This window comes from Psammomys obesus, unplaced genomic scaffold, assembly GCF_907164565.1.
Source record: "Psammomys obesus unplaced genomic scaffold, mPsaObe1.curated_primary_1811, whole genome shotgun sequence".
NCBI classification, from domain to species: Eukaryota; Metazoa; Chordata; class Mammalia; order Rodentia; family Muridae; genus Psammomys; species Psammomys obesus.
This window is the reverse complement of record NW_026585626.1, coordinates 9,556,344-9,581,606: the sequence shown is the minus strand read 5'-3', so window position 1 is coordinate 9,581,606 and position 25,263 is coordinate 9,556,344. Positions and strand designations below refer to the sequence as shown.

The 25,263-nt window shown below is 37.7% G+C and overlaps 1 protein-coding gene across 8 annotated transcripts in view; it reads left to right on the top strand.

Annotated features, from left to right (window-relative positions):
- Tbc1d5 (TBC1 domain family member 5) overlaps nucleotides 1-25,263 on the top strand; it is a 458,701-nt gene that overhangs the window by 282,050 nt on the left and 151,388 nt on the right. For all 8 annotated transcript variants that reach the window (XM_055614078.1, XM_055614055.1, XM_055614062.1 and 5 more), the window contains one exon: nucleotides 14,009-14,151. In XM_055614078.1, coding sequence (XP_055470053.1) covers nucleotides 14,009-14,151 — 143 coding nt within the window. The remainder of the gene's footprint in view (nucleotides 1-14,008; nucleotides 14,152-25,263) is intronic.

Sequence of the window (25,263 nt, the reverse complement as noted above, 5' to 3'; positions counted from 1 at the left end):
CAAGAAGGAGATACCTCTACAAGACTTTTATTGTAGAGGATTATTTTAGCTATTCTGGGATTTTTGTTTTTCCATATGAAGTTGAGAATTGTTCTTTCAAGGTCTGTAAAGAAATGTGTTGATAATTTGATGGGAATTGCATTGAATCTGTAGATTGCTTTTTTTAGGATGAACGTTTTTACTGTGTTAATCCTGCCAAGCCATGAGCACGGGGGATCTTTCCATCTTTCTGGTAGCTTCTCCTATTTCTTTCTTCAGAGACTGGAATTTTTTTTTCATACAAGTCTTTGACTCGCTTGGTTAGAGTCACACCAAGGTAATTTATGTCCCTTGTGGCCATTGTGAAGGGTGATGTTTCCCTAATTTCTTTCTCAGCCCATTTGTCTTTTGTAGACAGGAAGGCTACTGATTTTTTGTTGTTGTTGTTAATTTTGTATCCAGTCACTTTGTTGAGGTGTTTTATCAGCTGTAGGAATTCTCTGTTAGAATTTTGGGGGTTTCTTAATCTAATCAGCTACCCTGTTTCTTTGGTTTGAAGAGTTGAAGCTCTTAAAGCTATTATTGAAAGTTTATTGCTATCATTTATTTTTGTTTTAGTGGCATTTTTATTCTTAGTCAGATATGGTGTTTTGGTAATTATAGCTTCATTGGTTTTCTTTCTATAGCATTTTCTCTATGCTTATCCCTTTCTTTAGTCTGAAGTATTGTTTGCAGTATATTCTTTAAGCTTGGTTTGATTAGCATGATTTTTTTTTCACCTTTTGATTCTGTAGAAAGTTTTTCTTTCTCTTTCAACTGTGATAGATAATTTTCCTAGGTCTAGTAATCTAGGTTTGCATTTGGCATCTTAAAATACTTTCAGCCTTTTTTGGATTTGAATGTATCTGTTGAGAACTCAACTGTTATTCTGATGCTTTCTATTTATATGTGAATTGTGTATATTTCTTCCCAGCTTTCAATACTCTTTCTTTGTTATATATGATAGGTTTTAAACTATGACACGCTGTTGAAGTTTCTTTTCTGATCTTGGCTATTTTAATAGCTGATCTATGACTTCCTTGTATTACCTCTCTTTCTCTCCCCCTCACTTCTCACCTCTCTTCCTCACTCCCTCAGTGTGTATATGTGTCTCTCTGTGTGTTTAGATTTTCATATTCTTTGCTTTTGTAATCTAGTTCTACTTGTCCAGCTTTCTCCTGAGTTTTCTTTTTTTTAACTTTTTTTATTTTTTATTAATTACACTTTATTCATTTTGTATCCCCCCATAAGCCCCTCCCTCCTCCCCTCCTGATCCCACCCTCCCTCCCGTTTCTGCATGCATGCCTCTCCCCAAGTCCACTGATAGGGGAGGTTCTCCTCTCCTTTCTGATCTTAGTCTATCAGTTCTCCTCAAAAAGTGGCTACATTGTCCTCTTCTGTGGCCTGGTAAGGCTGCTCCCCCTCAGGGGGAGGTGATCAAAGAACAGGCCAATCAGATTAGGTCAGAGGCAGTCCCTCTTCCCATTACTAGGTAACCCACTTGGACACTGACCTCCCATGGGCTACATCTGTGCAGGGGTTCTAGGTTATCTTCATGAATAGTCCTTGGTTGGAGTATGAGTCTCTGGGAAGTTCCCTGTGTTCAAATTTTCTTGTTTTGTTGCTCTCCTTTGTGAGTTTTCTTATTGAGTACCTCAGCTTGAATTTTTGTCAGCATTGTTGGCTGTTTATTGAATTTGGTGTTTACGTCTTGAATTGTCTTTGATATTTCCTTCAGCCTCAGTTTTCTTGAATGAGATCAGACATTTATTTAAGTTCATTGAGCATTATGTGTCTCCTGAAAATCATTGGATTCTTGTTTGAATTTTGTAATTGTTCTTTTTATGTTCTTTGTCCTGGGGTTCATTTCTGTAGTTCTCATTGGAGAACAGAGGGCTGGCGAATTTATAAGTAAGGCATATAGTTTTGACTTTTCATATTATTTTGTTCATGAGACCTGGTTTTGTGGACTTTTGTTGGTTCCTTGTCTGATGTGTACTCAACAGGCTGGGCTGGAAACAAGATCCTTTACCTTTCACAACTCCTGGAGGTTTTATTAGGAACAGTCTGTGATAGTTCTCTGGGACCTGGGTAAGTCTGGGAATTGGGGCTTGTATGGAGAATTAGGTGCAGGTGGATTCATCAGGCTATGCCAGAGCACAAGATGTTTGTGTTGGGGTGAGCCTGAAGTATGGATCTGTCAAGTGGTGATCTGCAGTATGTGTGATGGGTTTGCTGGAGCACGTAGGTAGTTTATCTGTCTCTTTGAATGCCATGGTCCTGTTAGAGGGTTTCTTCTGTGGATGAGTCTCTGATCTGGAAAATCCCAAAAGGTTGGAAGAGTTCTAGGAATAGGTCAGAATCTCTGGCAAGCAGCTATAAGATGACCTGACTATACATACATATGCACAGGTAGGTTATCTGTATCTTCATGCCATGTGAGAGTGCTATAGGGTATCTTATATGGAGCCATCTGTGATATGACATGACCTAGAGAGAGGGTAAGAGATCATGACACCTGTCATGGAGCCCAGGTAGAACCAGATTGGGACAGTTGTGCAGAGAGGTCAGGTAGGTTGCCTATATATATTCCTGCTACCTGGATAGGCTACAGGGCTCTGAATGTTGTGGAGGATCATTCAAATCCCCAAAAGGAGGGAGAAGAGCTAGGTGGATTTCAAGGTCTCCAGCTAGTGACTGCAGTGTGAGCAGGTTGGTGGCTCCTTTAGACATCTCAATTATTTATTCACCCAGGATGAAGTTATTTAGGCCTTTTCTCTTTCTTTCTTTCCATTACTTTATCTTTTGCTGTTTATTTGATAGGACCTGGACAGGGGCAAATGAACTTGTTTGTTTTGGCACCCAGTGTTACTTAGAAAAAAAAAAAAAAAGAGAAGTAAAAAATCACTTTAACATCTGAAATGAGGTTTGAATTGTATATAGACTTGAATCATGTCTTTCTTGAAGTCAAATGTAGTTCAAGTTTATCTTTTGTCTTAGTCAGTTTCCTTTGATGGCCAACTTTAAAACCTGTCTTCAGTGGTTCTCAACCTGTGAGTCTCAACCCCATTGGTGGGGGAACAGGTTGTCACATATGACTCATAACAGTAGCATAAACACAGTTATGAAGTAGCAAAGAAAATGATTTTGTGGCTGGGGCTCACCACAGCATGACGAACTGTATTTAATGGTTTGCAGCTAGGAGGTTGAGAATCACTGCCTTGCCTCAGAGTTGCTCAGACCTTAAGCACCCATGTACTCCATATGCCCATTGTGTTAACCTTATCATCTGGTAATTGAAAGCTGACTTGTGTTTGATTTTTTTTTTTCACCTATGGGTTTTCTTGTATGGGCTAATTGTTTTAATTGAGAAGTTATCTTTAATTTTTTTGTTGTGACGTTATCTATATCCTGTGTTTTCTTGGGTGTAGTTGATTTAGTTGGATTGGAGTTTTCCTTCTTGTATCTTCTGTATGGCTGGGTTGTTGTGTTTAAGTTTAGTTTTGTCACAGAATATTTTGTTTTCTTCATCTATGTTGATTTAAAGCTTTACTGAGTATAGTAGTCTGAGTTGGCATCTGTGGTCTCTTAGAGTCTGCATGACATCTGCTCAAGCCATTCTGGTTTTCATAGTTTCTGTTGAGAAGTCTGGTGTGATTCTGATAGGTTTACCTTTATATGTTACTTGGGCCTTTTTGGGTGGAAGAGCCTTGAACTCAGTGGCACAGAAGACAACTTCCTGAATAGAACACCAACAGCACAGGCTCTAAGATCAACAATCAATAAATGGGACCTCGTGAAGCTGAAAAGCTTCTGTAAAGCAAAGAACACTGGCATCAGAAGAAAATGACACCCTGTTGATTGGGAAAGGATCTTCACTAACCCTCTATCTGACAGAGGGCTAATATCCAAAATATATAAAGAACTAGAAGTTGAACACCAACAAACCAAGTAATCCAATTAAAAAATGGGGTACAGAGCTAAGCAGAGAATTCTCAATAGAGGAATATCGAATGGCAGAAAAATACTTAAAGATATGCTCATCATCCTTAATCATCAGGGAAATACAAATCAAAATGATCCTGAGGTTTCACTTTACACCCATCAAAATTGCTGAGATAAAAAAACTCAAGTGACAACACATGATGGAGAGGATGTGGACAGAGGGGAACCATCCTGCATTGCTAGTGGGAATGTAAACTTGTACAACCACTTTGGAAATCAATCTGGAGCTTTCTCAGACAATTAGGGATAGTGCTACCTCAAGATCCAGCTATACCATTCCTAGGCATATATCCAAAACATGCTCAAGTACACAACAAGTACATTTGCTGAGCTGTGTTCTTAGCAACTTTATTCATAATAGCCAGACTCTGGAAACAACTCAGATGTCTCTCACCTGACAAATGGATACAGAAATTGTGGTGCTTTACAGGATTGAATACAACTAATTAATTAAAAACAAGGAAATCATGAACTTTGCAGGCAAATGGTGGGAAATAGAAAAGATCACCCTGAGTGAGGTATCCCAGAAGTAGAAAGACACACATGATATATACACACTTATAAGTGGATATTAGACATATAATATAGGATAAACATACTAAAATCTGTACACCTAAAAAAGCTAAGCAAGAAGGAAGACTCTGGGTAAGATGATATGTCCTCACTCAGAAAGGCAAATGGGACAGACATTGGAAGAGGGAGAAAACAGGCAATAGGACAGGAGCCTACCACAGAGGGCCTCTAAAATACTACCCAGCAAGGTATCAAAGCAGACACTGAGGCTCATGCCAAACTTTGGGCAGAGTGCAGGAAATCTTATGAAAGTAGGGGGGAGACAGAAAGATTATGGAGGGGACAGGAGCTCCACAAGGAGAGCAACAGAACCAAAATATCTGGGCAAAGGGGTCTTTTCTGAAACTGATACTCCAACCAAGGATCACGCATGGAGATAACCTAGAAATCCTGCACAGATGTAGCCCATGGCAGTTCAGTGTCCAAGAGGGTTCCATAGTAATGGAAACAACAACTGCCTCTGACATGAACTGATTGGCGTGCTCTTTGATCACCTCACCCTGATGGCAGAGCAGTCTTACCAGGCCACAGAGACAATGCAGCCACTCCTGATGAGATCTGATAGACTAGGATCAGAAGGAAGGAATAGGAGGACCTCCCCTATCAGTGGAGTTGGGGAGTGCAATGTGTGGAGAAGGGGGAAGGAGGGTGGGATTGGGAGGGGAAGAGGGAGGCATTTATGGGGGGGATACAAAGTGACTATTACTCTGTGTCTTTTTATTGGGGAATGTACTCCATTGATGTTGAGACATATTAATGACCAATGATTGTTACTTCCTGTTATTTTGATGTTTTTGGTAGGGTTTGTATGTATGTGTGCGCACGTGTGTGTGTGTGTGTGTGTGTGTGTGTGTGTGTGTGTGTGGGTGTGTGTGTGTGTGTGCTTGTGCGCGCGTGCGTGTGTGCGTGTGCTTCTCTTTTGGTTTTGCTGCCATGGAGTTTTTTATTTCCTGTGTTTTCTTGGGTGTAGTTAACCTCTATGGGTTGGAGTTTTCCTTCTAGTGTCTTCTGCAAGGCTCGATTTGTGCATAAATATGTTTACATTTGATTTTGTCATGGAATATCTTTGTTTCCTCCCTTTATGGTGATTGGAAGTTTTGCTGGGTTTGGTAGTCTGGGCTGACATCTGTGGTCTCTTATGGTCTGCAAAACATCTGCCCAGGCCCTTCTGGCTTTTAGAGTCTCTGTTTAGAAGCAATTATAATTCTCATAGTTCAGGCTTTATATGCTACTAGGTGTTTTCCTCTTGCATCTTTTAATATTCTTTTTTTGTTCTGTACATTTAGTGTTTAATTATTATGTGGCAGAAGGATTTTTTCCTGGTCCAATTTATTTGGTATTGTGTAAGCTTCTTGTATGTTTATAGACATCTCTTTAGGTTGAGGAATTTTTTTTACATTATTTCATTGAAAATATTTTCTGGTCCCTGAAGCTGAAATTTTTCTTTTTCTTTTATTCCTATTCTTAAGTTTAGTCTTTTCATAGTGTACCTGATTATCTGCATTTTTTGACCGATATATTGGTTTTCTCAGTTTTATCTTCTGTACCTGAGATTCTCTTTTCCATCTCTTGTATTCTGTTGATAATGCTTACCTCTGTAGTTCCTGTTCTCTTTTCTAAGTTTTCCATCTCTAGGATATCCTCAGTTAGTATTTTCTTTATTGTTTCTATTTCCATTTTCAGGTTGAACTTTTTTATTCATTTTCTTCACCTGTTTTTATTTTTCTGTAATTCTTTAAGGGATTTATTCTTTTTCTCTTTAAAGGCCTCTATCATGTTCATAAGTATGGATTTAAGATCATTTGTGTGTGTGTGTGTGTGTTTACCTGTGTTAGCATATGCAGGGCTTGCTATAGTAGGGAAGCTGAGTTCTTCTGATAGTGCCATATTACACTGGCTCTTGTTGGTTGTGTTCCCTCTTTTTTTTTTAATTTTAATTTAATTTAATTTTTAATTACACTTTATTTACTGTGTATCCCCCCTCTTGTTCCCTCTCTCCTCCCCTCCCAACCCTTCCCTTCTTCCCCATCTCTACGCATGCCCTTCCCCAAGTCCACTGGTAGGGGAGGTTTTCTTTTTCTTCCTTCTGATCCTAGTCTATCAGGTCTCATCAGGAGTGGCTGCATTGTCTTCCTTTGTGGCCTGGTAAGGCTGCTCCCCCCTCAGGGCGTGGTGATCAAAGAGCAGGCCAATCAGTTCATGGCAGAAGCAGTCCCTGTTCCCATTACTATGGGACCCACTTGGATACTGAACTGCCATGGGCTACATCTGTACAGGGGTTCTAGGTTATCTCCATGCATTGTACTTGGTTGGAATATCGGTCTCAGGAAAGACCCCTGTGCTCAGATTTTTTGCTTTTGTTGCTCTCCTTTTGGAGTTTCTGTCCTCTCCAGATCTTACTATTTTCTACTTCTTTCATAAGATTCCCTGCATTCTGCCCAAAGGTTGACCATAAGTCTTAGTATCTGCTTTGATAGTCTGTAGGGCAGAGCCTTGCAGAGGCCCTCTGTGACAGGCTTCTGACTTGTTCCCTGTTTTCTTCTTTTTCTGATGTCCATCCTCTTTGCCTTTCTGGATGGAGATTGGGCATTTTAGCAAGAGTTCTCCCACTTGATTAGTTTCTTTAGATGTACAGATTTTAGTAGGTTTATCCTATATTATATGTCTCTATGAGTGAGTATATACTGTGTGTGTCTTTCTGCTTCTGGGATAGCTCACTCAGGATGATCTTTTCCAGTTCCCACCATTTCCCTGCAAATTTCATGATTTCCTTGTTTTTCATTGCTGAGTAATTCCATTGTGTAGATGTACCACAATTTCTGTATCCATTCCTCCCTCAGTTGAGGGGCATCTGGGTTGTTTCCAGCTTCTGGCTATAACAAATAAGGCTGCTACAAACATGGTTGAGCAAATGTCCATATATCCAAAAGAGGCTCAAGTTGGTTGTGTTCTTACACTGCCCTTTAGTCATCTGGTTATCTCTGGTGTTAGCTGGTTGTTTTTGGTGCCCACAGGCCTCCTCAGTAAGGCTGGTAGAACTGTGGACCTTGGGCTGGAACTTGGAGGAATAGCCCACAGCTCTCCTCTGTAGGCTGTGTTCCATTTGCACCCCCAGACAGGGGATTGACATATGGGAGGGTTTAACCTGGATGATCCTGGGATCTGGTCTGGCACGTCCCCTGTGGGAAGGAGGCTGGACGATCCTGGTGCCTGGGAGCCTTCCTCACAAAGTAGGTAGTGTTGTGGGCCAGAGGCTGGACCCGTATATCCCTGGGACCTTGGCAGGCTCCCTTCAGGACCAGGAAGGTGAGTGGAACTGAGGGCTGTAAACTGGCTGATTCTGAATCACAGGAGGCCTCCTTGGGAAGGCAGGTAGAGCTCTGGGCCTGAGGTTGGTACGGTGTATCCCTGGCTCCCCCATCTAGTTATTCTTAAATTATTCTCATACACCCAAAGTAGAAACAGTATACTTCTAAACTCCTTTTGTAAACTCGTTTTTATTCTAACTAAAACTAAGTAAAAGACACAAGTATAACAACAGCAAAAAAATAAAACTGTAAGTTTTGTCCCTGATTTTAGTGGGATTGCTTTGAGCTTCTGTCCATTTAGTTTGATGTTGGCTATCGGCTGGCTATATATATCCTTTATTATGTTTAGGTATGGGCAGTGTGTTTTGTTTTTTTTTTTTGTTTTGTTTTGTTTTTTTTGCGGGGGGGGGGGTTCCATGCACCATGATGCACATGTGGAGGTGAGAGGACCCCTGTAGGAGTTTGCTACTGCTGTGCTGCCTACTGCAGACTACGTGTTTAATGCTTAAACTATCTGTGGTATATCCAAATGCTGGAATTCTATTCCTCAGTAAAAATGAGGTAAAATATCATCATTGTGGAAAGCCTGTAATCAGAAGAACACTAGTGAGGAAGAAAAAACCTGAATAAATGATCATTACTTTAGGTGCCTGGGACAAATAAAGTTGGCATATGATGGGTATAGTCAGGAGAGACAAATGTTACCTAATATGCAGAAAGGACTGCAAAAGTTTGCGAAGTCAGAAAGAAAATGGAAATTAGAGCACTTCCTTATACCTAAGCAGTGGTTAACAACACTGGAATTGGCTGTTAGAAAGTTGGCCAGGAAACTTTGTGTCCTTCTCTACTCCCTCTCAACTGATTGTACCTCTCTCAGCAGCCATTTATTGCCTATAGCTATTCATCTAAAAGTAGGGATTTTTAAGTTTTTCCCTATGCACATTGACATGTCTACTAATACTGTCATTAGGCAGCCCCCTCTGCTGTGATATTCTCTTAGCCTTAGGGGTAGGGGCTGCATTATAGATGTACCACTTATGATTGTATGCCTGGTGGCTATTCTCTGTGGGTTTTCTTTTTGTTTTGTTTCTGGTTTTGATTTTTACCAGTTTTCAATGTCTGTACAAAGCTCCTACTGCATCTGCTGCATAAACAAGCTACTTTGATGAGACATGAAAATGATGACACTTATCTATGGGTAGAAAGATAAATATTTAGAATACAGTTAGAAATCATTTTGACTCAGGAAAATGACAGAAGTAGCTTCAGCTCTAAAATTTATGCCTTCTCCTTTCATGGGTAGTTGGTTACATATATAGTCCCAGGTATGAATTCTCTTCTTTTGAGGAGGCTTTAAGCCTAATTAGGCAGCTGTTTGTTGTTCCTAAGCTAAAACTGCCACTTTTGTATCATAGTGTCTGTCTTACCATGGTGGCCATTGTTGTTGTTTGTAGACTTTACATCTGGGTGTGACTACTGATTGCTTTTTTTCCTTGACAGCTTTCATAGCACTTCTGATACTATGAGACCTAGTTCTTAGGGAGCTTCCAGGTCATTTCCACCTCAGTTCTTCAAGTCCTATGGAGAAATCATGTGATGGCTTCATCCTTAGGATTTTCCTTCAAGTTCCAGGAGGTGACCAGGGGCAGCGGAAATAGCCTGTGTTATTTGGAAGTCCTCTTGGAATTATGCGATGGACAGCTCAAAAGATTTGACATACCTGGCATGGATGTTATTAGACTGGATTTTTTAGGAGGCATTATCACCTCATATAGCAGAACTCCACTTATATACTCTGTTGATCTGTGTGTTGATCTATGAATCAATAGAATTAAAAAAAAAAGTCTTACCAAGTAGGTTGAGTATCTTCCATTAGTATATTCTACAGAAATTTAAAAAATAATAATAATAAATATAAAATTGGAAGTTAATTTGCCATGCATTCTCTGTAATTTTAATTTTCAAAAAGACGTAAAGTTGAGAATGTCTTGCGACCTCAGCTATAATAACTACAGCTTTTGAGACTATTGTCCTAGGGTTGATGCAAATAATCAAAATCAAATTATCTCAAGAGAATTTTAATCCAGCTTAAAAAGAGTGTAAGTCTAAGTCAAGTTGGTATCCAAACTCAGATAAATACTTTCTTGGCTTACCTTTGTTTTTACCTGATACTAAAAGAATTTGCCTTCTGAATTTATTCCAAACTAAGCATGGAATATTTAAAAATTGCTGGCTTTTAAGAGTACAAATGAACAGAAAACAAAACCCAAACTTAATATATGTCATTAAGCAAAAATCTGACATGTTTTTTATTGTTTTGTCTTATTTTGTTGTTCTTTTGTTATTTTCTTGTTGTTTTGTTTTGTTTTTTGAGACAGGGTTTCTCTGTATAGCCCTGCCTATCCTGGAACTCTCACAGTAAACCATGCTGGCCTGGAACTCAGAGATATGCTTGCCTCTGCCTACCTCCCAAGTACTGAGATTAAAGGTGTATGCCACCATGCCTACTTAAGTTCTTTTCTGGTGTTTGTTAAATTAAAGTGAATACTTTTTCCTTCCTTCTTGTGTGGTTGTGATAACCATGTCCCATTCAAAAATGGTCGTTAAAAGAAAATAAAATAGAAAGGATGTGCAATGTGTATGTGACCTGTGTGTGTACACATACTCTCTGTACCCATGTTGCCTCAGCTTATTTAAACTTCAAGTTGATCTTTCTCATGAATCAGTTTCCTCTTGTGTTTCTATGTGCCATTCTCCAAGCAATAACACCGTCAGTAGTTCATGATCCCTTTGTAGAAGCAGCTTCATTACACAGAACTGAAAGTTGAGAGACATGAAAACTGTCCTATCTCTGCGTACTTTATTATTAGCTTTAATTCTTGGGATAGCTGTTCTGTTTGTGCAGCTGTAATTGCTACATAGGTCTGATGAAGTAGGAACCCGTGTCATCTCATGCCATGGAGTGTGTGAATACCACTGTCTCAGGTACAGCATTCGAAAAGCTAAGCTAATGGCATCAAGCAATTAAACTGAACTGTCTTTAGGGGAAGAGAGGTTTAATGCCACCCTTACGTGTAACTTAGCACTCACTAAATATTTTAAACTGCAATAAAAGCATGTTAATTGTAGACATAACTTCTTTATAAGGCCTCATTTTTTTAAAGTAGATTTTCCTTTCTGAGAATATAAAAGCTTACTGAAATAATTTCTATTAGTAACTCATTCCATAAAGCACTGAATTTTTCCTTTGCTTTTAAATCTGTGGGGGAAAAAAACTCAAAGTAGCACATACAGGTTTTTTTTATGAAGTATACACATGAATTAGATCAAATTTGGATTAAAGTGATTGTTGGTGAAGTTTTTATAGTTCTATACTATGGTTTTATTCATGTTTTAGTCTGAAAAGTTAGAGATTTGTCCTTAATTTTCTCATTTTATAAAGCAGAGAACAGGGATTGTATTTCAGTGTGTTTCATGTACAAATTATTAGGTCTCATATCAAATTAACATTCTGAGCTGATAAGGGCACAACAGAAAAAAAACACACTGCACAAAGTGATAAATACATGAATTAATGAATCAAAAATAATACACTGTATGTATATACCAGTAACCCATCTTTTCCTACTTATTTCTAAATTTCTCTCTACTTTCTAAACTGTTTTTGTGCCACTATTACTAAGATAATTCTTGTATTTCCAATTAAGCTAGACCTTTGCTTTTCAGTAGTATGACAGGTAGCTTTACAGTATATTTAACACGACCTTAGTAAGCATCACATAGAGCACTTAGTGAGGTGTAGAGAGCACTGTGCAAAGTATTTCTCAGCTGTCTTCTCTTTCTTTCCCATCCTCAGCCAAGCAGCCCCCACCCCCACCCCAGTGTGTGTATCCGCCCTCATTCTGGGATTATAGAGCAGAGATTTTCACAGGTAAAGCTTGAATGCAGCAATGTGAAAGCTTGTAAAATAGCACATCACAGACTTCACAGTAAACATAAAAGTTGTAAAGATTTGTAGTCTACATAGTGTGAATACATTAAACATGTGGACAGCGGGAAGTGGGAGTGTGAGCACGTACTAACCCCTGTGAAGGGTGAGCACTTAGCCCCTCTGCAGCGCTGCAGTAGACAAAGCAAATGCCTGTGAGGTCATTGTGAAGCTAGGCTAATACAACCTTCATCAACAGTGTGTTCCAAGAAAAGACTGAGCAATAACTGGAATTTTCTTCAAGTTGTGTCACTTAAATAGTTGCAAATAACCACCTTCTAAATGTTTTAGTCATTGAAGAAGGAAGATATGTATGTATCCATTTGAAATTCTCTGCACTGGTGCTCTACTTTGCTTTGCTTTTCGCTAGTTCCACCAATACTCTTGCAAGACTAGTTAATAGTTTGTACTTTAGGATAGTAAACCATTTAATTTAGTCACACTTTGTTTTTCTGGAAGCAGTACAGATTAACCTTGGTAATTTGTAAGAAGTGCATATTAAAGTAATTTTTAAGCTGCATAGATAAAAATACATTTTGTTAGGCACTCTATTTTAAACATATATTAAGATTTGAAAGGTGGGTTAAAAGTCGTAGAAATTATTATAACATTTAAAAATATTTACCTAGATATTTTTTCATGAAAAAAAAATGAGCAATGACTATAGTAGAAAATACTGTCTAGAAAACAATACTCTTGATTAATTTAATAATACGAATGTGAATTTGATTACATGCATTCTAGTAACTGTTGTGCTAGATATGTGTGGTTAGAGACTGTTTTGTCACAGCTGTGGCTCTGCCTTATTTAATACTCCTGGAGCAGAGGTTTGGGGCTTGGTTAGAGTGGTTTGCCTAACTTTAACCTCCAGATGGTTGTATTTTAGTAAGATCTTCATTAATCATGTATGTGTGTAATTTTTACAGATTTTCTTTTATTTGCTAGTACTAGAAATTTAAATTTTCAGATTCTCTGTGATATGCCAGAATTACATAGAATTCTCACTGAAATGTTTGGGGAAAAGACTGTGTGAAAGAATTGTACCCCTATTGCATAAAACTAGAAATCAATGAATCAAAATATATCAAACCAAATTCTAATTTTCTTATAGACATTAGATACAGATTGCTTAATTAGGACTTTTGGGAGTCTAAAGTCTTAAGTGTTACTATTTATGTTATGCAGTTATATACAAACATTGTTTAGTATCCTACTTGCTTATTCACCTCTGTTCTGTACTCATTTACCTGGGCAAGAAATCAATATGAAAAGCATTTCCTGAAAAATAGCTTAAATGATTAGCAATAACTTATCTCAAGCCAAAAAGTAATTATGAATATTTTTTCATGTTCAATAACTGTCTATACTTGACCCTCCCAAAAATCTGCAAGAGTACTGATTTTCTTCCTAACATTATGTTTTTTAGTGGTGGCAGTGTTTCGGGTTTTGTTGTTTTGTTTTATTTTGTTCTGTTTTTGAGACAGGGTTTCTCTCTGTAGCCCTAGCTGTCCTGGACTTGCTTTGAAGATCCAGGCTGGCCTCAAACTCACAATGATCCACCTGCTTCTGCCTCCCAGGTGCTGGGATCATAGGCGTGTGCCACCACACCTAGCTAACATAAAGTTTTAAAATGAGTATTTTAGATAGTTAGAAAATATGACAATATAAATTTCTAAGTTTGACTATGGTGACTTGTTATAGAAAACATTTGTAAAAAGCTAAGTTAACAAAAATCAGTAGAGAAACTGAAATTGTGGGAAGTGGTATTTTCAGTGAATAACCTTGAATACTGCACAACTGCTGCACTGACTGTACCTTTGTCCTGACCTTTCTTGCTAAACATTTTCAGTTTCTTTTTCATATGAAAATTTTCTCTCCTTTCCAAGTGTCATTCTTGTGTTTTCCACATAGAAGAATAATGTGTAATGCCTATGGTCAAATATAGAACTTTAAAAACTTAAAACTTAGATTTTACAGTGTTTTGTTTTGATATATATATTTTAATATATGCTATTTTCTGACTGCTCAATTAATAAATTGTAACATTCTTCAGTTTCATCAGAAAAGGATCACTATCAGAAGTCATGTTTTCTACATTTGTTTGTTTTCTGTGCAGACGATGGGTGCGGCTGCTGTTTGGAAGAGAGTTCCCTCTGCAGGACCTGCTGGTGGTCTGGGATGCCTTATTTGCAGATGGCCTTAGCCTGAGCTTAGTAGACTATGTCTTCATAGCAATGCTGCTCTATATCCGGGATGCTTGTAAGTATTTGTGTCTTTCCCCATATTCGACTAGATGGCCATGCTTTTTCAAAAATGTATTACCTTTTAAATGTATTCTGTATTTTATTATTGTATTTACATATACCTAAGTTTTTAATCACAGAAAATAATTTGAAACCTCAAGGGAAATCACTGATTATCTTTTCTGTTAGTGAACCTTATACATATTAGGAGATGTGGGCAATGTTGTCCTCAAAGAAATGGGATGGTCTTTAGAAGTATTTTTCTAAACATTTTATACCTGTTTCAATCTCCTCGTCTCACACACACTTGTGGACTGCATATGAAACCAATGTTTCAGATATGTTTAGAGCTCCACCTTCTGACGTGTAGCAAGTACTCAATGATATTTATGGGGGCATTGGCATTTGTATAATACCAATGTCTTGCCAATGGAAAAATAAATCTGGAGTGTTTAACTTCTGCCCGATTATATTTTAACAAATTTTATTCCCTAATATAGTACTCAGTGAAAGATGTGTTCCTACCTACTCAGAACCACCTTAGGGTGCTTATCATACCCAGAAAGCCAGGGCCTCAGCTTATAGGAGATACCAGAACATGTTTTAGATTTCATAATACTTTAAATTATTTTTCTTCTCAGCGAAGTAATCTCAGTTCCCAAAGCAAGATTTGTAAGCCAAAATATAATTAGGAAAGATTACACTAAGTGCTGTGATTGAATTAGGAAATAGAAAACTGTTGTCAGAGTACGAGTCATAACAGTGACTGCTAGATGGGTGTCTTTGTTCTCGGAATGCCATTCATTCCAGATGTCTGGTTTTTCCCTAGGAACACTAATATTTTGTTAAAAATTGTATTTTGCTGTTTTTATTCCCTCAGCATTACTTAGAATAAGTAACCACATTTTATTCATAAATTATGAAGGTGTTTGTTTTAATGCCTGGAAGGTCAAATAGTTTGGGCTTCTTGAGAGACAAAGTGAAATTCCTTTCATGGGAGCCAGAACTAATGATATAAGATTATGGAATATGGAAAGCATCAAATGAGAGATCTGGACAGTAAAACAGGATATTTGGGTAGATGTGATAGATACTAAATTTTTGGACACCCAATACTTCTCCCTTTTAAAGTTGTGTATTCTATAGTTGCAAATAAAGAAGAACAAAAGAGAATGAAAAAACTCTTATGAAAAGGAAAAAATTCTTTTGCATAATCTTTTTACCAAAGTTTCCAAATCGGACAACTATTGAAATGCTTTCTGATTTTCTGAAACCTTAAACAATTAACAATTTACTCTTTTCATAATTTTGTCACATCACCCACATATATTAATGTAATCATGATGTCTCTTATGCTAAGATCTATTCTTAATTTCATAGAACATGGAAAATTTTTGGCAACTGATGCCCTCACACATTTTCAATATTTCTATTGATGATTCTGTAAAATATGGGCACTTGTGGAAAAGAACCAAAGTAATGGCATTGCTTACGCATGTCGGTATTAAATCTATTACAACAAATGGTACCTCCTGAAGGTAGAGTAAATAAGTATTCAGTATATAAGGTCACCCTTGTCCTGAAGAAGCTTTTCTGGTGCTTAACTTGAAAGGCAATATGAAAAAAAAACAAAACATATACATAAATTTTATATATAAACATATATACTTGCTTAGTATATATGTGTTTCTTCAGATTACATGGTATCACTAGTTTATAGCAGTCATGAGGAAATAAGGTTAATTACAAAACTGACAACAGGAAGGACTGTGATGAGCACCTCCTCAGTACGTCATAGAGCTATTGAAACATTCAAAGCAGAAGTGTAACCTTTAGGTTACTCTAACAGCAATGTGGATGTGAAATCAAGACAAGATGACAAACACTGAAGTAGAGAAATACTCAGACTAGGCTTAGCATGGCTTAATGATTAAATATGAAAGGTAAAGAGAATAAGAAATCTAGAAGAGTCTTCTCTGTGGAGTATTTAGTGAGTAGATAACTGAGTAGGAAGCACAACCGCTAGGAATTTATTTAAGCCTTAGCCATACAGAATTTGAGATCCCTGTGAAAATTCATAACAGATGTAAAACATTAAGGTCACTGTTAGTATCAAGGATGTGTAGAGTTTTGCAAGTAATTAACAGGTCTTCACTAGTTCAAACCATAACAATGGATATGGTCTCTTAAGAATAAGGTCATTCCACCTCCCCCACATGGGGAAGCAGCCTTGCCAGGCCACAGAGGAGGACAATGCAGCCAGTCCTGATGAGACCTGATAGGCTAGGGTCAGAAGGAAGGGGAGGAGGACCTCCCCTGTCAGTGGACTTGGAGAGGGGCATAAGAGGAGATGAGGAAAGGAGGGTGAGATTGGGAGGTGAGGAGGGAGGGAACTACAGCTGGGATACAAAGTGAATAAACTGTAATTAGTATTTTAAAAAATTTAATTAAAAAATAATAAGGTCATCATAATATACTAGTTTGTCTGATATAGTTCTGGTTTACATATGCTTTCCCAAAGCAGCAACCAACAGTACTTCCCTCTTTGTTTGAAATGCCTCCCAGGAGGATTATACAAATCACACAGTCACCTACCTCAAATAGCACATACTGAAAGAGTATGTAGGCAAAGGTGGAACTCTGCATTTAATGCTGGTGTTTAAGAGGAACTGGGAGTGGAATCTGTAGCCCAGGCTGAGAGTATTCACCTAGTTCACAGAAGACCCTAATTTTAATCTGTAAGGGTGGGGACTACAAGAGGAAGGGCTTGTATTACAACCTCAAAGAACTATTGCTGGTTTTGCAGGTTCTAAGCACACTCACTCCCATGTGAGTACATATGTATAGAATTCCAAAGATAGGATCAGAATATGAGAAAGAACATATGACATTTGTCTTTCTGAGTCTGTGTTACCTAACTTAATAATCTTTAGTCCTATCTAGTGTACTGAAATTTTTATAATTTCATTTTTATTTGTGACTCAATAAAATTTCCGCTGTGAATGTCCCACATGCTTATTATTTCATCTCTTGATGGGCGTTTAGGCTGACTCCATCCTCTTGCTATTGTGACAAGAGCAGTGGTACTATTATTTTTATTACATTACTTTTCAACTAAAAGATAACATAATAAAGAACGTAGAGATGACATATATCCAGCCATCTTTCAAGAACAGAAGGCTATAAGAGGATAGAAGAAGGATATAGGAGCAGTGATGGAGATGTGTCAATCAAACATGAGTTTCTTCTTCAGGAATCAGTGCTAGTTTTTTCTACTGGTCAATGGTTGCATCTATAAAAAGGAAAATTACCTTGTGCATTTGTTTCCTTCTGTTGTGTAAACACCCACTATATTCAATTCCTCAGTGAGAGGATGGATTTTTTTTTTTTTTTGTCTGTCTTGGTTTCCTTTTTAAATACAGTATTTAGAAGAGGACCTAGTGCATTATAATCTTCAAACAGATGTTTATTGAAAAAAGTAATTGAAGAAACAAGGACTGTGAATAGGGAGACTGTGGAAGATGAGCTGTGTGACAGCAGTAAAGCTGAACTGAGAAGGAAGCACCAGGCTGTTGTCATAAATAGAACAGTTCATAGGTGCAGATATTTGCTGTGGCAGAGTAACAATAGAAGTAGAATTCGATAACCAAAGTGAATGTGACTGGCAAGATCAAACCTGGAATAACTAGGATGGCCTCATAGTAATAGTTTATGTTAGCATCCCCAGCTGTGTTCAATAGTCCCAGAAGAGTAAAAGGATGTAAATAGATTTACAGGCTTCTCATCAGGCCCACCCTCAAATGAATTAGGGGTAACTGTGAAGGTGGAAGACATTTACTGCATTTTAAGAGAGTAGTTTAACGTGTGTAAAAAGGAATGACTGGAAAGAATTTATAATATCAAGGGATTAGAACCAGAGTGGGAAACAGGTAAAGCATAGAAAGCTGTAGCCTCACAAGAGAATGCAGAGTATGTGTAGGTTTATCCAATATGACCACGTTAGTGAAGGGAAGGAAGTCATTTAGAAAATTACATTGAAGAAAAATAAGATTTTTGTTTGGTTCTCCCTAGGTACCTCACCAAGAATCATAATAGGAAAAGAAGATATAGGAAAAAAAATTACAGACTTAACACACCAAAACCTCAAACAAAGAAAATAACCAGGAAAGCAATTTTTAATCAATCATTTATTAAAATAACTAATATTTCAACACGTATTTACCAAGTTACTACTATTTCCTGGACCTTGATATACATATGGCAGTATAAAAATGGACCTAGTGGGTGTATAGGTGAACAGCATAAGAAGGAAAGAAGAATTTTTGTGGATTGGTTTGAAACAGATGCAGGAGAAGTGTGGTTCCCACTTTACCTCTAAATGGAGCAATAGCAGGTGAAGAGGGTGGGGCGTAGGGAAGGTTTGGCTCAGCAAAGAACTGAGTAGACAGCCTGAGGAGAGGTGGGCATGAACAAGGATGGGCAAATGCATGGGAAACAGCATTGATTAGGTAATGAACATTTTTGCCCATGAGCAAGAATCAGGAGGAAGGTAAACCAGTTCTAAAATCAGTATTCCTAATAAAATATCGGTTTCAAGTTCTTTTTCAGAACCAGTAAGTGCATTCTGAATCATGATGCCCTATTGGGCATCCAGCGTTTTGGTGTTCATTCACCCAGTAGTTTGTGTTTATTCATTCTTTAACTGAACTCTATTGTTCAAGGCTATAGCTACCACATGTGTAGCTCAGAGGTTTCACTGAGAGAAAGGACCTTCCTTCAGTTTAGGACACATACTCCTAGGGCCTCAGTAGATAGGCTTGAAAGGGTTATGGTCATCTTGACAGTATGTAAAATCCTGTACAAAGTATTCTGTGGCAAGGGTCTATACTTCCACCAGTTTTTTCAAAATAATATATATCCTCTAAAATGAGGATTCAAAGCTACCTATTTTATAGATAAGGAAATCTGTTCTGGTTTGAGTTATATCAGCCCTGCCCATGACCAAGACAGACAGACAGACAGACATTGGAGTCCAAACTATTAGTACATGAGAGTGAGACCTAATTCCCAACAGATTGTTGCAGATATGGTTCATTAAGATGAGGTCATGCTACAGTAAGTGGATTAGTCTCCTCCACTCTGTTGTTACTGGTGTTCCTATTAGTCCTTATTAGAAGGAAGTTTGGATACAGACATGCACAGAGGCACAGAATCAAGAATGTCACATGAAGAAAGAGGCAAAGATTATACTGGTGTTATCAAACCAAAGGATGGCAGTATATTCAGCTGTCCCCAAAAGCTAGCAGAAAGTTATGGGACATATCACCCCTTAAGCCTCAAAAGAAATAAACCCTGTCAACAACAGAATCTATCATGCTTTAAGTAATTTCTTTAATGTACATGTGTAAACTTTTAGCATGAAAGAAGGCATTGTCTACTTTTAAAATTACAAACCTAAAATTTTTATAGCACAATTTTAATTTTTTCTTTAAGTGTGTCTGTCTGTGTGTCTGCGTGTCTGTGGGGGGAGGGTGCATGCATGTGCAGTGCCTGAAGTCAGCTTCAAGTATATTTCCTCAGTTGTTTCTAACTTTTATTTTCTGAAGCTCATTAATCTAACTTGGCTAGGAATCCTACTTGTCTCCACCCTAAGGCTGGGATTATAGGCATGTACCCAAGCCTATACTTTTTTTTTTTTGGGGGGGGGGATTGTTTCGCTGAATTTGGTGTTTGTAATTGGGTTCTTGGCATCCAGACTCAGGTCCCTGTGCCTGCCTACTTAACCAAAGGGGTCATACCCTTTTTTAAAAATAGGAAAACTTATGATAACAGTAGCTCTCAATTGTCTCATACTCTATTTCACTTTAGATATTTTTGTGATGTTTTATTTTCCTGAAATAAGGTCTCATACTAGAGCCTAGACTGGTCTTGAACTCATGAGAACATTGCTTCAGAGTGATGAGACCACATGTTCTACCTTTTTTGGCTACCTGTTGGTTTTCTTAGTCATAATATCTCTCAGCTGTGTGTGAAGCAGTAAATTTTTTCTCTCTGAACTTTTTATGTCTGGAAAGTTTCTTCCTTATCACTTCTACCTTTCTTCTACTTTTGTTTTTGTTGGTGGTGGTGATGGTACTTTATTTAATGGCTTAAATTCCATTTTTCTTTTTAATAAATTCCTAATGCATCTGTAAACACATACTTACTATAAAGTGAAGTGTAATATTTCATTGTATGTATATGATATGTATTCATTAAAAGCAGGTAACTGTCATTCCATTCTCTTTATTGTTTTCTTATATTTGGACTTTGAGCTCCATTTCTTGTCTTGATTTTTCAGTCAGCAAGATCAAGCTAGTGTTAAGGTTATTTTTATAATATTGTGTTTGTTTCTCTTTTACCTAACACACAAATAATTAGACTCTTTAATATTTGTTTAATAATAAGCTTCACAACACAATAACTGAGCACTTACTACTCCATTATTAACCCTCTAAGCTAATCTGTTTTCTTGCCGGTGTACATCCCAGAAATACATGCACTTTGTATCTTTCCTGCTCCACCTCCTTCTCTTGAGGTCTATTAGAACTCTGCCCCTGGCTCAATCCCCTACTTCTAAATCCTCCTCACCTGGCTGGTGGAAGTCCAGCTCTGTTGTCTCCACTGCTCAGTGATTGGCTGTAAGCTGCTTTATTGGCTTACCAGGAGACAATTGGGAAGCATGGTTACACAACATTGAGACAGGAGATTCTCAGAACAAGCGTTGTAACCAGGTATGTGGGGTACAAAGTCAGTATTTGAATTGCATAATAACTTCATGCCTACATGACAGAATGTGTTAGGATACTCTCAGTTCCCTGTTTCCGTTAGCCATTCCCTGGCTTGGCGTGGGTGGCAATTGTATCTTTTTCATGACTGACATGTTGTTCTTTTTTATTGTGTGCTGGCTCTCTGCTTTCTCTTGAGCCACTAGCTGAATACCAGTGCTTCCATTTGTCCTACCCCAAAGTTTCTGCTTCTCGGTTTTCCATTTAACAACGTATTCACCAACATACTGTAGTTACAGAATTTTAACTACAGATGAATTTGTCTTTTCTATAAAACCTTTACCAAAATTAATGATTAAATATAAAGACTATAAAACTATAGTGCAGTGCATGTCAAAGTTTGTAAAAGCACAATCCCAAGTCTTATTTTTGAAAGAATATCTAAGTACTTCCTGACTCCAGCTCTCTTCCCTCTGAAATAAAATGATATAACTATATCAGATACAGAAACCAATGTCCCCTTTCAGTCACTGATACCATTTATATCACCTTATAGTTTAGCTTAACAGAAATCTTTCCAGATTTCTCCAATATACCATAATAAAAAATTATCTGTTTTAATGCATGTTTTACATTGTTGTTGTTTTTTTTTTTTTTTTGTGGGGGGGGGGTTTTTTTTGTTTTTTTTTTTTTTTTTTTTTTGGGGGGGGGGGTGTTATGCCTGCTGACTGCACTTCCTCTTGTAGAGGCAGAATTTCAAGGTTGTATGTCTTATTCAATTATTTTTTTTTCCACTTTATTTTTTGAGACAGGGTCGCTCACTAAATCTGAAGCTTGCCATTTTAGCCAGACTGGCTGGCCAGCTGGCTCCATGGATTTACCTGTCTCCATCTCCCAGCACTGGGGTTTCAGATACTCACCATTACCCAGATTTTACTTGGTTACTGAGGATCTGAACTGCAGTCCTAATGTTTCAAACAGAGCCACCAACTGAGGACCAAGCATTCAAATGTCAGAGACTGTGGATAACATTTAGCATTTAAACCACCACAAGTACCTAGGTTCAAGCCCCACCACCCTGGTAGTGAGGCAAATCCATGAATGGTGCTTATCATTTTTTTTTTCTCAATTTTAGTGTACACCAAAAATTCTTAGGCTTCGTTTAGATGCATGTAGACTTGGAAATACTAGACCTTGAGCTCTAATGACAAATACAAGATGTTCTCACTGAAGTATAAATGAGGAAACCTTTCAGGTTTCTTTTCTTGTTAACTCATTATTCTTATTTTATCTGTAAACTATGGTTTATGTGCTCTACGTTACACATTTTTAATAATAAAAGAATTGTGCTGGTTTGATTCTGAATATATCTATTGACAGTTATTAGCCTGAATATTAATATTATCAGCAGACTTTGTCCCTACACTGTATCATCACATTTTGTTCTTTTAATGGATAATGAGGTAAGAAGGCAGAGAAACCGTGAGTGGCTAAGAGTACCCACTACCCTTGCAGGGGACAGTTGTCTCATGTTCATCAAGTGGCTCACAACTGCCTGTGGCTCCAGGAGACCCAGTGCCTGATTCTGCTCTCTGTAGGAAGATGGACTCATATACACTCCTAGACACACATAGCTTTAAAATAAGATCTATACAATGGAATATAGAGAAAAAAAATGAACTGTGTGTAGTTAATTGACTTCAGGCTTACATCAATTACCAGGGCCACTCCTAGAACTGCCTGACTTTGCTTGGGCAGTGCACAGACCCTAAGTCATGGCCTTAAGTATTTGGGTGGGTCTTACACTTGACAGTGCTGTATAATTTAAGTCAGAACTCCTGGAATATAAATAAATCTCATGCTGTTATCTGCTCTCTAGTTAGAATCAATTCTATTAAATTGTATTAAACTTGAAATGAAGTATCAGTTATTTTTTTAAATCTTTTTGAACAAAAAGAATGTGCTGATTTAAATGCAATATTGTTTTCTTTATTTAAAAAATGAATTTTAAGATCTTTTTTTATCTGCATAAAAATCTAATAGTGAAATAAGTACTTGCCAGATCTATGCAAGTGTTTGCGGATGAGTGGGTGTAGTTCTTGGGCTTCAAGGCTAGTTGTAATGATTGATGTTTATCTCAAAGGTCACCAGGGAGAAAAACCCCAAAGGCAGCATCTTTTGAAGGTCTTACGCGTTTAACAAAATCACTTTTTAATAGGGGATATATCCATTTTTTTTTTTTAATACCTGGTTTTCTCTGAGACTTAACAGAATATATAGGATTTGGGTTTTGGTGAGGGAGTTGTTTGTTTGTTTGTTTGTTTGTTTGTTTGTTTTAATGATTTAGTGGTCATGTTTTCTGGTCCATTTGAAATCCCCATTTGAAATTATATGTTATTTTATAGTAGAAAAACCAGAATAGTAAAGGTATGTCTTTTATAGTAAAGTGTATGTCTTTTGTGTGCCAGGTGCCTTACAAGGAACTTAGTTATTGGCATTATTGTGTAATGAGTTATGAATGGAAGCCTCAGGTTTCCTTGTTAGATTGTTGTGTAGGTGGCATGAGGGAGTGGGAGGTGTGCACCTGAGTACAGGTGCCCTCGGGGGCAGTAGATCCCCTGGAGCTGGAATTAAAGTGTTTGTAAGCTACCTAATGTTCGCACTGGGATTTGATTTGGATCTTCTGCAGTATCAGTAAGTGCTCTTAACTGGTGAGCTAGCTCTCCAGTCACCATTGTTTTTAACAATGTTTATATGAAGTCTTTGATTATTTGTTCTGTATGACAAATCCACATATAAATATAAGAACTTATGCCAGTTTCCAAACATTTGCTGCACCTGGCTTTATATGTTAAGGACATTTTTAGTGTGTATTTGTAACTTCTCTGAGGTTAAAATACAGTTTTCAGAAGCACTCTGCAATGTGTCATTTTTGTCTTCTGTATGTAAACACCCTTTTCATGATGCTTTCTGCTAAGAATGGAGTAAAACATAAGACACTGGGGAAGACCAATGTTTTCAGTTCAACAGTCAATCAGGAGTCCTTGGCCTGAGCATATAGTTGTCTCCTACTATGTCCTCATGTGTAGAAGGGAGTGCATAGATAGATTGCTTTTTTAGAGGGGAGAGGGTCTTATGGGATGGGCATATAATTGTATAACAAGTTGCCAGTCATGCTGTCGGTACCTGAGAGATGATAGATGTTGTTTTTAATTTTAAGGACATTTTTTTTAAGTCTATGTTTCAATATTTGGTAATTTTCCATCTTTTTATTCTGAAAAATTATATTCCCATATAAAATTAATTAATTTGGAGAAAAGTATTCATAAATGTTACCATTATGGGTAGCTAGCGGTGAGCTGTACATAATGTACTCATTTATGTTGCTTTCAAATTTCTCAGTGTAATCACATCTCTGGTTATATTTACTGATTGGACTACATTTTGTTATTGCTTCTCCTGGCAAAACTAAACACACCAATTCCTTCAGACCACTTTAGAATAGTTTGGGGCATTTAAAGGAGGCAGATAATTCAGCTTTACTTCATATGAAGGTAATTGTCTTAGTTTTTCACTGCTATGAAGAGACACCATGACCAAGGCAACTTTTATAAAGGAAAACATTTAATTGGGGCTGGCTGACAGTTTCAGAGGTTTAGTCCATTATCATCATGGCAGGAAGCATGGCGGCATGCAGGCTGACATGGTGCTGGAGAAGGAGCTGAGAGTTCTACATCTTGGTCCACAGGCAGCAAGAATTGAACTGGCTGAGACCTCAAAGCCCACCCCCACAGTGATACCTTTCCTCCAGCAAGGCCACACCTCCTAATAGTGCCACTAATAGAGCCAAGCATTTAAACAAATGAGTCTATGGAGGCAGTTCCTATTGAAACCATCACCCTAGTACTACTTGTCAGAACAAGAGGGCAAATATATACCTAACATCTGTGCCACTGTCTTAGACAATTACTTGTGCTACTAAGGCACAAAGAAAAAGACTCTCCAATCCCTGAGTTCACTCAAAAACATAAGGAGTTACATCCTGGAATGCACTTGCTACACAGATACTAGGCATAAGAGGTGACAGGGAAGCTGCTAAAGGCCACAACAAAAAAAGTATTTTGAAATAAAGAGCATTGGTTCCAGAGGCTTCTTTGCCTTTGCTGAAGTTACTCAGAGGAATCTATATTGTTAGAACAGAGTTAAGTTGGAAAGTTCTGGCTAGGAAAACCTTTTGTGGCTTTTTATTACCAGTATGCATGCAAAACGTTGTGTGTGTTTGTGTGTGTGTGTGTGTGTGTGTGTGTGTGTGTGTGTGTGTGTGTCCATGTATTATGGTGCCATGACAACACTTCACAGGC